General features: G+C 48.2%; 1 protein-coding gene across 1 annotated transcript; it reads left to right on the top strand.

The window, feature by feature from the left end:
• The first annotated feature begins 2,805 nt into the window (after nt 1-2,805).
• Nucleotides 2,806-14,578, top strand: LOC147096476 (SLAM family member 5-like). Its single transcript, XM_085975274.1, has 6 exons — nt 2,806-2,914; nt 4,397-4,522; nt 5,388-5,750; nt 7,317-7,592; nt 8,306-8,419; nt 9,872-14,578. Exons 2-6 carry the CDS (start codon nt 4,474-4,476, stop codon nt 9,970-9,972), a joined length of 903 nt encoding a protein of 300 aa, XP_085831400.1. The 5' UTR covers nt 2,806-2,914; nt 4,397-4,473; the 3' UTR covers nt 9,973-14,578.
• The last annotated feature ends 1,921 nt before the right edge of the window (nt 14,579-16,499 follow it).

Genomic DNA, 16,499 nt, shown 5'->3' with positions numbered 1-16,499 from the left:
ATTATTTACTGTGGCCCTGTTTGATTTACACCCTTGATTTCTCTGCCTTCCACTTTTGCTTTTCTCCTTCCTGTCTTTTGTTTCTATCCTTGCTTCACTTTTGTCTGTCTCCCTGCACAGGTTCCCAACCCCCTGCCATTTTAATTTAAACCCTCCCCAACAGCACTAACAAACACTCCCCCTAGGACATCAGTCCCGGTCCTGCCCAGGTGCAAACCGTCCAGTTTGTTCTGGTCCCACCTCCCCCAGAACCGGTTCCAATGTCCCAGGAATTTGAATCCCTCCCCCTTGCACCATTCCTCTAGCCATGTATTCATCTGAAATATCCTTCTATTTCTACTCCTCCTCCTTTTCCAATGCCCTTGTACTTTCTGAAGCCCTCATGACCCTCATAATAGAGAAACAGAATATTTTTTAAATGGTGGGAAACTTTCAAATGTTGGTGTTCAGAGAGATTTGGGTGTCCTTGTGCAAGAAACACAGAAAGCTAGCATCCAGGTACAGCAAGCAATAAGGAAGGCAAATGGTATGTTGGCCTTTATTGCAAGGGGGTTGGAGTATAAGAGTAAGGACGTTTTACTACAACTGAACAGGGCCTTGGTGAGACCACACCTGGAGTACTGTGCACAGTTTTGGTCTCCTTGGCCTTGATTTTAACTGACCCGTGGAGTCGGGATTGGAGGCGTGCGGGGGGTTAAAGCCCCGAATTCGGGGGTCCCGACACCATCCCGCCCAAAACCCACCTCCATGTAAGTTTCAAAGGAGGCGGGTACCCGCCCCGCACTGGGACCCGCCTACCCGAAGCGGGAAGGGATTAGTGACAATTAACTGCTAGTTAACAGGCAGTTTTTACCCTAATCCCTATTTTTAATCTTGAAGTGTGAGATTCCCGACGGCTGCAAACCACGCCAGGTTAGAGGAGTCGGGCCGTCAGGTTGAAGCACTTGGAGGGGTCGAGATGTCGGTGTTCAAGTGAATGATGGGTGCATGAGTGCAAAGGCAAGTGTGTTTGGTGTGTCTAAAGTGTGTAAAAAGTTTAAATTACGTGTACTTACCTTTTTAGCCTTCCGTCCTCTAGGTTTCGGGAGTCCATCATCCAACCGGCACAGGAAGCAGAATGGCTGCGAACTGCCAAAGGTGACAGCCTGCAGCTTTCTGGGCCGGAGAGGTTTCTAACTGAGTCTGTGTAGAAGTAAGACTGTCAGTGTTTGACAGCTTCAAACAGCTGTGAAACACTGATATTTCATCATCATGGGCGGCTCAACAAGGTCAATCAAGTTAAAATCGTGTGGATTGGCCGCATCTCGATGGAGGCGGGACTACAACCCCGAAAGTTGCAGTCCCACCTCCTTCTGAGTGAAAATCACCCCCCTTATCTAAGGAAGGATATACTTGCCTTGGAGGCGGTGCAACAAAGGTTCACTAGATTGATTCCTGGGATGAGAGGGCTGTCCTATGATAAGAGATTGTGTAGACTAGGCCTATACTCTCTGGAGTTTAGAAGAATGAGAGGTGATCTCATTGAAACATGCAAGATTCTGAAAGGGATTGACAGGGTAGATGCTGAGAGGTTGTTTCCCCTGGCTGGAGTGTCCAGAACTAGGGGGTATAGTCTCAGGATAAGGGGTCGGCCATTTAAGACTGAGATCACAGAATCACAGAAACCCCACAGTGCAGATAGAGGCCATTTCGGCCCATCGAGCCTGCACCGACACATATCCCACCTGATCCCTGTAACCCCTACACCAACACATATCCCACCCTATCCTGTAACCCCACGTATTTAATCCCCCTAACACTAAGGGTCAATTTATCATAGCCAATCAACCTAACCTGCACATCTTTGGACTGTGGGAGGAAACCGGAGCACCCGGAGGAAACCCACGCAAACACGGGGAGAATGTGCAAACTCCACACAGACAGTCGCCCGAGGCCGGATTCGAACCCGGGTCCCTGGCGCTGTGAGGCAACAGTGCTAACCACTATGCCACCGAGGAGGAATTTCTTCACTCAGAGGGTTGTGAATCTTTGGAATTCTCTGCCCCAGAGGGCTGTGGATGCTCAGTCTTTGAGTATATTCAAGGATGAGATAGATTTTTGGACTCTAGGGGAATCAAGGGATATGGAGATCAGGCGGGAGAGTGGAGTTGAGGTCGATGATCAGCCATGATCTCATTGAATGGTGGAGCAGTCTCGGGGGGGCCGTATGGCCGACTCCTGCTCTTATTTCTGATGTTCTTAACCTGGAATATCTCCCAGTCAAGCCCAGCTTGTAGCCAGGTCACAGTGATGGTCACTACGCCATGCTGAAGATTTTAGCTGAAGTTGCACTTCGAATTCACTTGTTGTATTTCTTCTTAGTGCATTCGTGTATAGAACTTTTCATTTGGCAATAAACCCTGAGGTTGTTTTTAAACACACGTTTTAGCTTATCACAGTCCTTGGTTTTTATCATTTCTGTTGTATTTTAATCAATGATTTTCTATATTTTTATCTGAACCTGAAGTATTGATATTACCTTTAACATTATTGATGAAAACACTCCTGTTTTGAGGAAAATAAATGAAGAACTTAGCTGAAGTTCTGCTGATTCTACCACCAGTTGCCTGGATCCAGCCCCAGCGATTTTAAATCGACACAGCAGGGCTCAGCCAATCGGGACCGAGGGGCGGGGCATGGGTGACAAATGAAACAATGGGTGGCAGTCACGTGAGTCTCGCACTCACCCAATCAGGTCCCTAATTGTCACTCACCCAATCAGGTCCCGCGTTGTCATGGACCGGTAAACAAGCATTTTTTGAAATTGAAGATCCCGGGGATAAATTCAGTGACTGGGATCAGGCAGTCAGTCAGTGAGCGGGTCGATGCTGAAAGTGTCTGGAAGGAGCGGCTCCCATTGATCCATTATTCCAAGGTAAGGACACTGTCTCCAGCGACTGGCCCTGGGAATCACTCAGTGAGTTACTCTGGGTCCCGCTTGTAGATGTCATTGTCCAGTAACCGCGTCCTTCAATCATCTGGAACTGTTTCCCGCTGTCGCTCTCTTAATGTTAATTGACACAGACTATTGTAATTTGGAACATGCTTCCCATCATTTTAAAACATATCTCCTAAATTCTCGCAGTACCGTGCGGTGCTTTCCAGTTTCTGTGCCCAGGTATTAAATGGTGAATTCTGTTGTATTTTAAGAGTTTTGAAGAAGGGTCAAACCCGAAACGTCAACTCAAATTTCTCTCCACGGATGTTGCCTGACTTGCTGAGTTTTTCCAGCATTTTCTGTTGTTATTTCGGATTTCCAACATCTGCAGTATTTTGCTATCGCATTAAATGGTATCTGAAACAGCACATTTCACAGTCTGCACTGTCCACTGGATCTCTGCAAGGTAAAGCAGTGAGCACTTTACTGTTAACTGATGGCAGCAGCTCACACTTGTTTCATCCACTTGAGGGGTTGTGTTCACTGAAGCTCTTTTATAAAAAGAATCTATAGATATCATCCCCCTTTTAAAAGGTGACATCAAATTGGACTGAACGAAATGATTCCCAGCAGAGTTCTGGGCTAAATGATCTGTACCCTCACTTGGTGAACTCGCTGTCAATGTGTGTTTCTGATCCAGTTCATCAGCAGGGTTGTGCTGTCTTTCCTGTCTGCTCCTTGTTGATGCTTTCTCCTTGTCTGTCTCGAATCTACATTGTTTTCTGCTCTTTGTCTGTGCACCATTCTTTCTCCTGTTTGTCTTGTCCCTGCTCTGCTTTGCGTTTCAGTGCTCATTGTGGACTTCCTTTGTTCTGCGTGTGTATTTTATCCTCTCGTCTAAGCTGCCAGCACCATTACATTTTTCGGGGGTCACTTTGCCTCAAACGGTCGTGGGGTTTGAAAGAGATGAGCCGATAATCCAGGCTGACACTTCAGTGCAGTACTGAGGGAGTGCTGCCCTGTCAGAGGTGCTGATTTTGGATGAGATGTTAAACGGAGGCATCATCTGCTCTCAGGTGGATGTAGAAGATCCCATGGCCACTATTGGAATAAGAGCTGGGGAGATCTCCTGCTGTCCTCAACCAACAGCGCTACAGTGACTACTCTTCAAAAGTACTTCATTCTTTCTTGTGAGCAAATTATTGGGCAACTGATTACATATCAATTTGGGGTGGGACATGATGAGTTGAGCAGGTGTTTAACTGTTGAGCTAAAAGGAGCCAATAAGTTAAAACTGGACAAAAATGTTTTGTTTTTTGTTGTTCTGATGTCCCTCACCTTGATCAGCATAAAACAATCTCTCTCAAGTGAGCATAGAAATGCTTGGCTTTTTTTTAAAGGTGGTTTTAGGCCTGAGTGCAAAATGAATTTGGAAATCTACTGTCATTGCACAGATTGAAGTCTGTTACTTTTCTACAGAATCACTGCTATTTTCAGAATCCACTACAGCAAGGTGTGATTGGAGAGAGGAGACTCTGGATACCTTGCAACAAAGGATGAAATACTCTGATTGGAAAGCAATGGAAATTCTATGGCTGTTTGCAGGTACTTTAATGATCCATTGATAGTAAATATCGCTGAAGTTTCTGTAAGGTCATACTGCTCACTATCTGGTTGGGTGAAATGAACTCCATTTGGACCCCTAGGTGGCCGAGGACATGGATCCAGACCAATCCCCTGGCACTGTTTAGCTTTATATATAACTAGCTGGGGGGGGCCCGGCATTGCCAGGGATTTTTTGGGCCGCGCGTTTTACGGCCGGCCGCTGCCGCTCCCCCACTCTGTGTCTCGGGCCGTGCAGTTGACGGCGGGCCGCTGCCATTCCCCTGCTCTGTGTCTCGGGCCGTGCGGTTTTCAGGCCCGGCCCAAGTGACCCCAACTCACCTGCCGCTCCGGCTGGCCGGGAGCGGGATACTGTGCCGGAGCCACAATGTGGGAGTTTGTTGTGCTGGTGCTGTTGCTGTCGGTATTAAAAAAATGGCGGCGAAGTTTCGGGAGGCTGCAGGATTAGGCCAGCCCACACACGGAATGAAACGCGCCCCCCGTGATGCACCGATTGGTCAACCATCAGGTCACTGAAGTGTAGGATTGGTCAACCATCATGTCACTCAATGCTAATGAGCGGTAGGATTGGTCAACCGCTAATGAGCGGATTTTTGAACGTTTTTTGTATACTGTCCGAACAATTTTTGTCTGACCAAAAAGTAAATATGCCTATGACACTCCCCTGATCATCAGCTTTCTTTTGGTATAACATGTGTAGGTACGCTCTATAACTTTTGAGTGTATAGCGGACAGACAAACATACAGATGGACAGACAGACAGACAAACCAACTGCTTTATATATGTAGAAAGATATATATATACTCATTGTTCAGTCCCTCTGTGATCTGTTCCTTTCCATTCCAGCCCTTCACTGTATTACACTGTGCAGAGCAGCAATATCTGCCTCCCCGAGCTCTGTCGCTAATCTCTCCATTGGAGAAGACATCAGGTTTCCAATCAATCGCCGTAGTGATGAGAAGTATGAAGTGACATTTAGATGCAGATCGCCGGTCAGTCTTAAAATCATGGCTTGGAATTCTGACCAGCCAGACAGGCCATATGTGACTCACCCTTACTACAAACACCGGGTTCAGTTCCACCGAGATGGCTTTTTTGAACTGCAGAACGTCCAACTTGATGACGATGGATTGTATGAGATACAGACGGACTACCTTGGAAAAGAACTGAGGAACAATGACCGGGATATGTTTAAACTATCTGTGTTTGGTGAGTACTGAGAGACCAGTCAGAATGCTACGTGCTCACATGATATAGCAACGGGAACAGTCCAATGTTCCCAGTAATTTTCATTTGGCACCATGCGGCCTCTTTATTAAGGGGTTGCGCGGGCCATTCAAAATACAAAGCAGGCCTGGTTTTTGCATTCAAAAGCCGACAAGCCAGCTGAGCAGGATCCCTGATTTTGCAACTTAATTTAACCCTTTAAGTTTTGGAATCCTTCTGGTGAATCTGAGTTGCTCCCTCTAATAGCTCCTTCTTGAGGTGGGGTGCCCAGCACTGAACGCAGTGCTCCTGATGGGGTCTAACCAAGGCTCTGTACAACAGAAGAATCACGTCCTCACTTTTGTGTTCCAACCCCAGAGACAAAGGCCAACATCCCATTAGCCTTTGATTACATGTTGTACTTGTTCACCAGCTTTCAGCAATGTGTACTTCGACACCCAAATCCCTTTGCTCCTCCACAGCTCCTAGTTTCTCACCATTCAGAATATATTCTGTCTATTTCAGTATATTAAATATCCAGCTTATATCTGGTATTTCCCCTTATTGATGGAGATCACTCAGCAAGTTTAGGTTGAGTATGTAAAAAGATTAAAAGAGTAGTGAAGACAAATGTAGGTCCCTTAGTCAGAGACGGGAGAATTTATAATGGGGTACAAAGAAATGGCAGAGCAATTAAGCAAATACTTTGGTTCTGTCTTCACGGAAGAGCACACAAATAACTTCCCAGAAATGCTAGGGAACCAATGGTCTAATGAGCAGGAGGAATAAAAGAAAATTAGTAATAGTAAAAAAATAGTGCTGGTGAAATTAATGGGACTGAAAGCCGATAAATCCCCAGGGCCTGATAATCCACACCCCAGAGTACTAAAAAAGGTAGCCATGAAAATAGTGGATGCATTGCTTGTCATCTTCCCAAATTCTATAGATTATGGAACATTTCCTGCAGTTCCTGCAGACAGAAAAGAGTAGGGATAAACAGGTCTTTTTCAGGATGGCAGGCTGTGGCTAGTGGGGTACCGCAAGGATTGGTGCTTGGGCTGAATATATTTAAGAAGGAGATAGATAGATTTCTAGACACAAAAGGCATCAAGGGGAATGGGGAGAGAGCGGGAATATGGCATTGAGATAGAGGATCAGCCATGATATTGAATGGCGGAGCAGGTTGGAAGGGCCGAATGGCCTGCTCCTGCCCCTATTTTTCTATGTTTCTATGTTTATATTTCTGTGTAGCATCCAAGATCAGAAATATAAAAATCTGATCGGCTTCAAGTCAAAGTTTGACATTAAAGATATTTAATCGACTATTTTTGTGAAGGAAGGCTTCCTGCCCTCATTTGGGCTGGTCCCCATAGCGATTATGATCCATGTTATGATGAATCTTCTATAATTGCAATTCTGATGGGGGGGGGGTAAATGCAATCAAGGCATTGGCGGAGGTGGTGAATATCTCATCTGAAAGACGGCTCCTCCGACAGTGCGGCGTTCCCTCGGTCAGTCTGGATTATCTCCTGCCGCTGAAGTTATTTAAGGGATTTTCCTGTCTTTCAGAGCCTGTGTCCCAGCCGATGGTTGTGATCACTGGGAACTGCTCATCAAACCGCAAACTGAAGTGTTCAACTGCCAGAGGAACAAAGGTCACCTGTCGGTGGGAAAGGCAATCAGCTGGTGGTGTTGGCAATTCCACGTTTCACGGAGCCGTGCTACAGCTCGAGGACACTAGTGAGCAGGAGAGTCACACCTACACGTGCATCGCGGAGAACCCAGTCAGTGAAAAAACCAGCGACCCAGTCACAGCAGAGCTGTGTGATGGGGACCGAGCCAGGGGTGAGTGAGTGAAAGACCCGGGTAATATTGTCCCAGTTCAGATGTCCCAATATTGTCAGGGTCCCTCAGTCCCCTGGAGGTGGCGGGGGGAGGGTGGGGGTGTCCCATCATGTCGTTTATCTTTTTGTACACGTTAAATCGCAGTTTCATTGCTCACTGAGCATCATCCTGAACCGAACCAGAAGTGTAACAAACTAGGCTCCCGTAACAGTTTGAGAATGAGAGGACAAATTCAGCGATCTGTGGTCCCAGGACTTTGCTGGAGGGCAGGGCTGGAACACAAAGGCCGATTCTCCAACCTGTGCTCCAGTCTGGGGAGGCTCTGTGGAGGGAGCACAGAATTGAAGAACAAGGCTTGAAAATGAGTGACTGGGGTCGGTGGAGGGAATCTGGTCTGAGGGTCTCTGGGCGAGGGCCGACAGTAAAATCAACCTGTTGGTTCCTGGTCGCTGTAAAGCGTCGCTCTCTGGAGGAGGAGAGCAAGGAGCTTCGGTGTGGTGCCCCCCCACAGTGGAGTAACCCACTGATGCTGACAGGTGAAGGTGGTACTGGACACCCTGTAACAGCCCCCTGGGACTGAGGGTGGTGGGGAGGGGTGAATGAAGTTGTGTGTACAGATCCTGATTCTGGGAGAATAGTCCGAGGGTTTGTAAATAATAATGGAGCATTAAATGGAAGTTAGAGGTTCAACGCAATGACTTTATTTCTTCCAGGGCCCAGGAATCATTGGATTGCTGTCCTTGTCCTCGTTCCTGCAATCTCCCTCGTGATACTAGTTTCTGTTATTGTGTTGGGGAGGGAACGAATCAGAAATTCTACACTGAGCCGTGAGTCTCATCTTCTGTCTCTTCATTCCTCTTCCTTCTCCTCCACTAATATATAGAACTGAGGTGAAGTCACATGGGTCGATGTGGAATGTTGGTGAGGAAATGGCGATGGGCGGAGAGAATTGTCTGTAACTGAGAGACCGATTCCGTCAATTCTGCTTGTCCTGGACTGTGGGCCTGTTCCGCAGTCATTGACTCAAACTTGGGGCCTTGCAGTCAGAACACTTTCACCCATTCACGTGGCTTGGCTTCGAGCCCAGGCCTGTGAGGTGAAGGGCCAGTGTGGGGGCCTCACTGTGATTCCCCACTCACCCCCGTCCCACAACATTCAGTGCTTCATGTTCAGGAATGTCAGACAGTCCTAGAACATTCGAGTCTGAATTGTCCTGTGTTTCTCCACCAGTGCTGACCACCCACTGGAGGGGGCCCTTCATGGGGAGAGAAACAGTGGTGGCCTCACTTGCCTGGAGTTCAGTGTGACAGCACCCCCCACACTTAAACTCTTCACACTGACTCTGAGATTCTCCACTCCCCCACCCCCTGCTTGGCTTTCAGGTATTTTCTGCAGTGGGTAACCTGCCCACTGCCCCACACAATGCACAATCCCAGCTACCAGTTAAAATGTCGATCAGTGACTCCCAGCATATTCTGTGTTGCAGTCACTTCAGACATAAGCCTGGATCTGTCACTTCTACTGGAACACAGCACAGTACCTGCAGGGTATAGGTTGAGAGAATTCTCCCATTGACATCCAGTGGGCTCCTGCTCTGTTATAACACACGGCCTGGCCTGGACAGTACAGTCTGCACTCTGACCTGGTTCAGTGTAGCTCCGATTCCAGTCAGCTCCTGAACATGAGCTGTAAACTGGGGAACCTGACTGGCCTGGATCAAGAGCTGATGTTTCAGAGCAGCACAGACAGTCTGTGCAGGACAGTACAGTACACAGCTCCTTGATGTATTAATGGGGTGTGTGGCCTGTACAGTACACGGCTCCTTGATGTATTAATGGGGTGTGTCCTGTACAGTACACGGCTCCTTGATGTATTAATGGTGTGTGGCCTGTACAGTACACGGCTCCTTGATGTATTAATGGGGTGTGTCCTGTACAGTACACGGCTCCTTGATGTATTAATGGGGTGTGTGTCCTGTACAGTACATGGCTCCTTGATGTATTAAGGGGGGGTGTGTGTGCCTCTTTTGTACAGCTACCCCCTGTATAAGATGGAGCCCAGAATCCCTCTTGTTGCTATACTGACAGCGTGATTGTGTCTGAAGATTTCCTTTGTTCACTATTTCTAGTGAATGGCGAACACGCTCTCACTGTCACTGCACAGCCCAGAGAAACCTGTCCCCCAGTGTGTGTCCCGTGTCCCCAGTAATCCAAGGGAAGGATTCGATCCTGGTTTATCAGCAAGTGTTAATATTTATTGTGACATTCTCTTTATTTTAGGTGGAGGAAAACAAGAAATTGAGGAGTCGAGAGGTTCCCTGCGAGGAAGAGAGCCTGAGCCTCGCTGTGTGGGTCCTGGAGATCTGCCTAGCGCTGTGTGAGCTGGAACTTGTGCAGTGTTACACACTCGCTGCATCAGCTACCTCACCTCCTGCCTTCATTACACCCTGGTGTCTGCACTTCCCATTCATACTCCCGTATTCCTGCAGTCTGCCTCCAGCCTGAATAGACTGTGTGGGACGGTGGAGATCTGGGAGAAGTCAAACTACTTGGGAAGCATCCCTGCGGGAACAGGGGGGCCTTGTGTTGAAGGCAATTTTTGACTGTATGCGTCTGGTTTTTGTACTTTTTGCTGTGTATTTCTTTACCTGTCTTTTCCCTTTTGTCTTTTTCTGTTTTGTGCTTTTGCTAATTTTTTTCAAACTGTCTGAGTGAGAATGAAATGGAGGTGAGTGGGAGTAAGAGAATTTTGCCTGCACTTTCCGGGTTGCCTGTGTGATCCCAAGATGGACACGGATAATGTACTGAGTGTAAGCATCGGCGCAGGCCCCAAGGATTTTTTTTTGTATCCGACATTTTGTCTGATTGTTGCTGCTGATTGACCAGCAGCCTGTTTGGCCCAGTGGTGGGGGTGCGGTGCACTCACAGAATCACACAGAAACCCCACAGTGCAGATAGAGGCCATTTCGGCCCATCGAGCCTGCACCGACACATATCCCACCCGATCCCCGTAACCCCTACACCAACACATATCCCACCCTATCCCTGTAACCCCACGTATTTAATCCCCCTAACACTAAGGGTCAATTTATCATAGCCAATCAACCTAACCCGCACATCTTTGGACTGTGGGAGGAAACCGGAGCACCCGGAGAAAACCCACGCAAACACGGGGAGAATGTGCAAACTCCACACAGACAGTCGCCCGAGGCCGGATTCGAACCCGGGTCTCTGGCGCTGTGAGGCAACAGTGCTAACCACTATGTCACCGTGCAGTCGGACCTAGAAGCACAGACACACCTGTGAGTTTCAGCTTAACTATGGAGAAGACATTTGCTTTGGACAATGAGCATCTCGATAGGTGATTTAAGTGTGAATAGATGATTTAACTTTGGACAGTGAGACTTCGTGTTTTCATGGGTTTTGATGGATCTTCAATTGGATAAGACAACGATGTCAGTTTCGCTGGAACAATGGACTTCCTGACAATGAAAAACGCTTTAACCTTGGGCAAAACACATCAGCAGTAAGACTAAATCACATCAAATGTGTACCACAGGGAGGGGGAGACAAGAATAAGGAATTGTTTTCCATCCCCCAGCCCTGTACATGTCCTGTGGTTTAGATTGTACAGGGCCTTGGTGAGACCGCACCTTGAGTATTGTGTGCAGTTTTGGTCACCTTATCTGAGGAAGGATGTTCTTGCCATGGAGGGAGTGCAGCGAAGATTCACCAGGCTGATACCTGGGATGGTAGGAATGACGTATGAGGAGAGATTGGGTCGATTGGGCTTATACTCACTGGAGTTTAGAAGATTGAGAGGGGATCTCATCGAAACCTATAAAATTCTGTCAGGTCTGGACAGACTAGATGCAGGAAGGATGTTTCTGATGGCCGGGGAGTCCAGAACCAGGGGTCATAGTCTAAGGATAAGGGGTAAGCCATTTAGGACTGAAATGGGGAGGAATTTCTTCACCCAGAGTGGTGAACCTGTGGAATTCTCTGCCACAGAGGGCGGTGGAGGACAGTTCATTAAATATATTCAAGAAAAAGTTGCATATGTTTCTTGAGGCTAAAGGGATCAAGGGATATGGGGAGAAGGCAGGGACAGGGTACTGAATTTGGATGATCAGCCATGATCTCATTGAATGGCGGAGCAGGCTCGAAGGGCCAAATGGCCTACTCCTGCTCCTATCTTCTATGTTTCTATTACTGGGTGTGTATTGGAATACAAGATTTGGGGGAAGGCCAAGACTCTCAAAGGCGGGAGCCAGACAAAGAAGGGTGATTTAAAAGACATCACTGCAATACACAGACCTTAATGAACTTTTATTGTATACAGAGAAGGCAGCTTTGGCCATTCTCTCTCTTGCTTGCTCTCGCCTTCGTCTCTGAACCAAGAACCGAGCACTCCGTCCGAGACAGAGAGAAGAAACCACCACGAGCGACAAGAGCCTCGCCTTGCTCTTTGACTGTAGCAACGAACCTCGAAACTGGGACTTGGATAATGCATCGGCGATACGGGACCAGGTGACACGCTCTACCCAGGGAAGCAGCGAGCAAGGAAACGGACAATCGGGGTGAGCATTGTCCAAGCCCACACATCCTTAAGACCACCGGTACTGTGTGAGGGGGGTGTTGTGTGTCCCAATCAATCCAGAGGGGCTTAGTGGGGAGGTTCTGTGTATTATATAGTGTATGTTCCGGGGTTTGTGGGACGAGTCCATGTTATACTCTGTGTAGCAACACCGTGTGATTTTAGGCTTCTTACTACGAGACAGGGGCCTGTTCGACGGGCCAAGTTGTATTGTTGTGATAGAAGTGGGCTTTTTCCCCCTCCCACATGGCAGCTGTCCTCCATTCTGCCAGCGCAATTCACACCCCATCTAGAGCCATCCTTTGTTCCTTAACCTGTCCCATTACCACCTCCTCTTGCCTTTAATGTCTCTTAATCTCTCCTGTTTTCTATCCTATCACTGACCTTCCCTTTTTTGTTCTTTCATCCCCTTTTCCCAGCCCCTAAACTTGCTTTAAAACCTATTCCATTTCCTGCTTTTTTTCCAGTTCTGACGAAAGGTCTTCGACCTGAAACATTAACTCTGTTTCTCTCTCCACGGATGCTGCCTGGCCTGTTGAGTTTTTCCAGCATTTTCTGTTGTTATTTCGGATTTCCAGCATCTGCAGTATTTTGCTATTGTATTGTTATCTCTAAGGATAAGGGGTAAGCCATTTAGGACAGAGATGAGGAGGAATTTCTTCACCCAGAGAGTGGTGAACCTGTGGAATTCTCTACCACAGAAGGCAGTAGAGGCCAATTCATTAAATATATTCAAGAAGGAGTTGGATATATTTCTTAAGGCTAAAGGGGAGAAAGCAGGGACAGGGTACTGAATTTGGATGATCGGCCATGATCTCATTGAATGGCGGAACAGGCTCGAGGGGCCGAATGGCCTACTCCTGCTCCTATCTTCTATGTTTCTATGTTGTACTGTTTGTTTTACACCACCAGGCATTTTACGTACTGGAGGCGGGTGTGTGTGTGTTAACTGTAGGAAGGGGTTATCAACTGGGGTTATTGTCTCTGGCCAGTCAGAAGTATCTGAGCTGCTCCAGAACCCCGTGCGGGTTCGAATCGCTCCCCTTTTCTGGTTCTGAGCGCCGGACTTATTCAGTAGCGATGTAGACAAAACGAGACTCATGGTTGGGTGTAAAGAAGACCAGTATTTATTGAAGTAAAAAGAAATAAATTGAAAATAATCAATACATCACACCTATGCTGAACACAGCACTTTTAGTTAACACAATACACTTTTGCTCACTACAGCACTTTTTTTTGCTTAGTAGCAACACTTTTTTTATGTAATACAGCACTTTTACCTAGTGGAGCACTTTTACTTAACACAGTACACTGTGCCTCCTACAGCACTCTTTTGCTTAGCAGGACACTCTTTTTTACTTAATAGGGGAGGAGAAAACGGACACAATGAGGGAAAATTGACTAAAATCACAATTTAACAAAAATTCCCCTTAATTCCGACCCCCTAATACCTATCTAGGTTGCCTTGTGATGGGCCAGAAAAATGTATGCTCACCAATGAACGCCTGCTCCGTGCCCTTGCGGTCTGTAGATTCTTCACTGCCCCGAAGTGGAGATACCCCAGTATTTAAAAGTAACTGCTGGTATTCCACTCCTTTAGGCGGGCTACTGAGCTGTACTTCTGTAGGCAGGGCACGGAGGCGAGGCTGCAGAGAGAGAGCGAGATAGCTTCCTGAGAAGCTATCTTTATACCCCATTTGGAGCTGAAATCTTCGCGCTCAAATCCAGATGTATCTGGGCTGTACAAAAGGGAATTGATCTGTCCCCATTCATTGTGATGGGTTTTTGAATGTATCCCCATTCATTGACTGGTTCGAATAAAGCTGTCTGTTTGAAAAAAACATGTCTGTTTCTTTAAGTGCTGAGTAAACAGCCCTTGGATGTTAGTGTAAATAAATCCTTTGTCCTGCGGTCACGCCCAACCACAATTGATTGACAGTCTCAAGTACATAATCTCTTGAGTCAACATTGTAACAGTTCTGTAAACAAACAACCATTGTCCTGCGGTGAAACTCCCTAAACTGCATTTGATTGACAGTTTAAATACCTCATTGCTTCAGAGGCTGGTTTTTTTTTTTCAAACCCTTTGTCAGCCATCTTTGATTTTCCTTTCCACATGTACACAGGCTGTGTTGTGTCTTTTGCCACGAGGCCAGACAGCCATCTTTGATTTTCCTTTTTCACAGACCCACAGGCTGCCCTTTTCTTCTGCCATGAGATCTGATGGCCATTTTGATGCCCTGGATTTTTAAAGATATATTCTACCCAGGTTTTCTTTACTCAAAATATAGTCTTTGGAGCTGTAGAGATTTATGAAATTCTTGTGAAACCCTACATAACCTTAATAAACACCGTACGGTTGAGTCCGAAAAACTTGTCAGTGTTCCAATCCTGTTCACCATAATTCCTGTCGTCGAGAACTAAGTAGGTGAGGTGATTCGAACCACCAACGCAAACCACCTACATGAAAAATATAGCATGCTGTAAATCTGTGCTTATAAATATTAGAATCATTGAAACTGAAATGGTCGATGCCGCGACCTGATCTAATGCACTCATTAAACCAGAAATGCCAACAGAAAATGAAAATAGCGCCTTTCATAACTGCTCGATATCCGAAAGCGTTCAGTGCCAATGAAGTACTTTTTGAAGCGTAGTCACTGCTTTTACTTAGGTCACACAGTAGCCAATTTGCACACACCAAGGTCTCACAAAAGACAAATGTGATAATGATCAGATAATTGGTTTTTTAAAAGTGATGTTGGTTGAGGGACAAATATTGGCCAGGACTTGGAGAGAACTCTCCTGCTCTTCTTCCAGCTGTGGCGTGGGACCTTTTACATCCAGCTGAGAGGGCAGGCAGAGTCATGGTTTAACGACTCATCTGTATTATGGCACCACGGGCATTGCAGCGCTCCCTGAGTAAGTCCCACTCCAGCCAATTACCTGGGCCGACCCTCCAGTGCAGTACTGAGTGAGCACCGTGCTGTCGGAGGGGCAGTACTGAGTGAGCACCGTGCTGTCGGAGGGGCAGTACTGAGGGAGTGCCGTGCTGTCGGAAGACGGTACTGAAGGAGTGCAGCACTGTCGGCGGGGTAGTACTGAGGGAGTGCCATGCTGTTGGAGGGGCAGTACTGAAGGAACGCTGCACTGTTGGGGCAGTACTGAGGGAGCGCCGTGCTGGCGGAGGGACAGTACTGAGGGAGCGCCACACTGTCGGAGGGTGAGTCCTGAGAGAGTGCTGCACTGTTGGAGAGCCAGTACCGAGGGAGCGCCACACTGTCGGAGGGACAGTACCGAGGGAGCGCCACACTGTCGGAGGGACAGTACTAAGGGAGCGCCACACTGTCGGAGGGACAGTACCGAGGGAGCGCCACACTGTTGGAGGGACAGTACCGAGGGAGTACCACACTGTCGGAGGGTGAGTCCGGAGAGAGCGCCGCACTGTCCAAGGGACAGTACTGAGGGAGCGCCGCACTGTCAGAGGGGCAGTACTGAGGGAGCACTGCACTGTCAGAGGGGATGCACAGACAGAGTGCTGTACTGTCGGAGGGTAAGTCCTGAGGGAGTGCTGCACTGTCAGAGGGGCAGTACTGAGGGAGGGCTGCACTGTTGGAGGGGCAGTACTGAGGGATCGCCGCATTGTCGGAGGGGCAGTACTGAGGGAGCGCCGCACTGTCAGAGGGGCTACACTGTCGGAGGGGCAGTACTGAGGGAGCGCCGCACTGTCGGAGGGGCAGTACTGAGGGAGCGCCGCACTGTCGGAGGGACAGTACCGAGGGAGCGCCACACTGTCGGAGGGACAGTACTAAGGGAGCGCCACACTGTCGGAGGGACAGTACCGAGGGAGCGCCACACTGTTGGAGGGACAGTACCGAGGGAGTGCCACACTGTTGGAGGGACAGTACCGAGGGAGTACCACACTGTCGGAGGGTGAGTCCGGAGAGAGCGCCGCACTGTCCAAGGGACAGTACTGAGGGAGCGCCGTGCTGGCGGAGGGACAGTACTGAGGGAGCGCCGCACTGTCCGAGGGGCAGCACTGAGGGAGCACTGCACTGTCAGAGGGGCAGTACTGAGGGAGCACTGCACTGTCAGAGGGGATGCACAGACAGAGTGCTGTACTGTCGGAGGGTAAGTCCTGAGGGAGTGCTGCACTGTCAGAGGGGCAGTACTGAGGGAGGGCTGCACTGTTGGAGGGGCAGTACTGAGGGATCGCCGCATTGTCGGAGGGGCAGTACTGAGGGAGCGCCGCACTGTCAGAGGGGCTACACTGTCGGAGGGGCAGTACTGAGGGAGCGCCGCACTGTCGGA

Source organism: Somniosus microcephalus, unplaced genomic scaffold, assembly GCF_052327205.1.
Source record: "Somniosus microcephalus isolate GS21.2 unplaced genomic scaffold, FLI_Smic_1.0 unresolved_chr1, whole genome shotgun sequence".
Taxonomy (NCBI): domain Eukaryota; kingdom Metazoa; phylum Chordata; class Chondrichthyes; order Squaliformes; family Somniosidae; genus Somniosus; species Somniosus microcephalus.
This window is presented reverse-complemented; position numbering and strand designations above follow the sequence as displayed.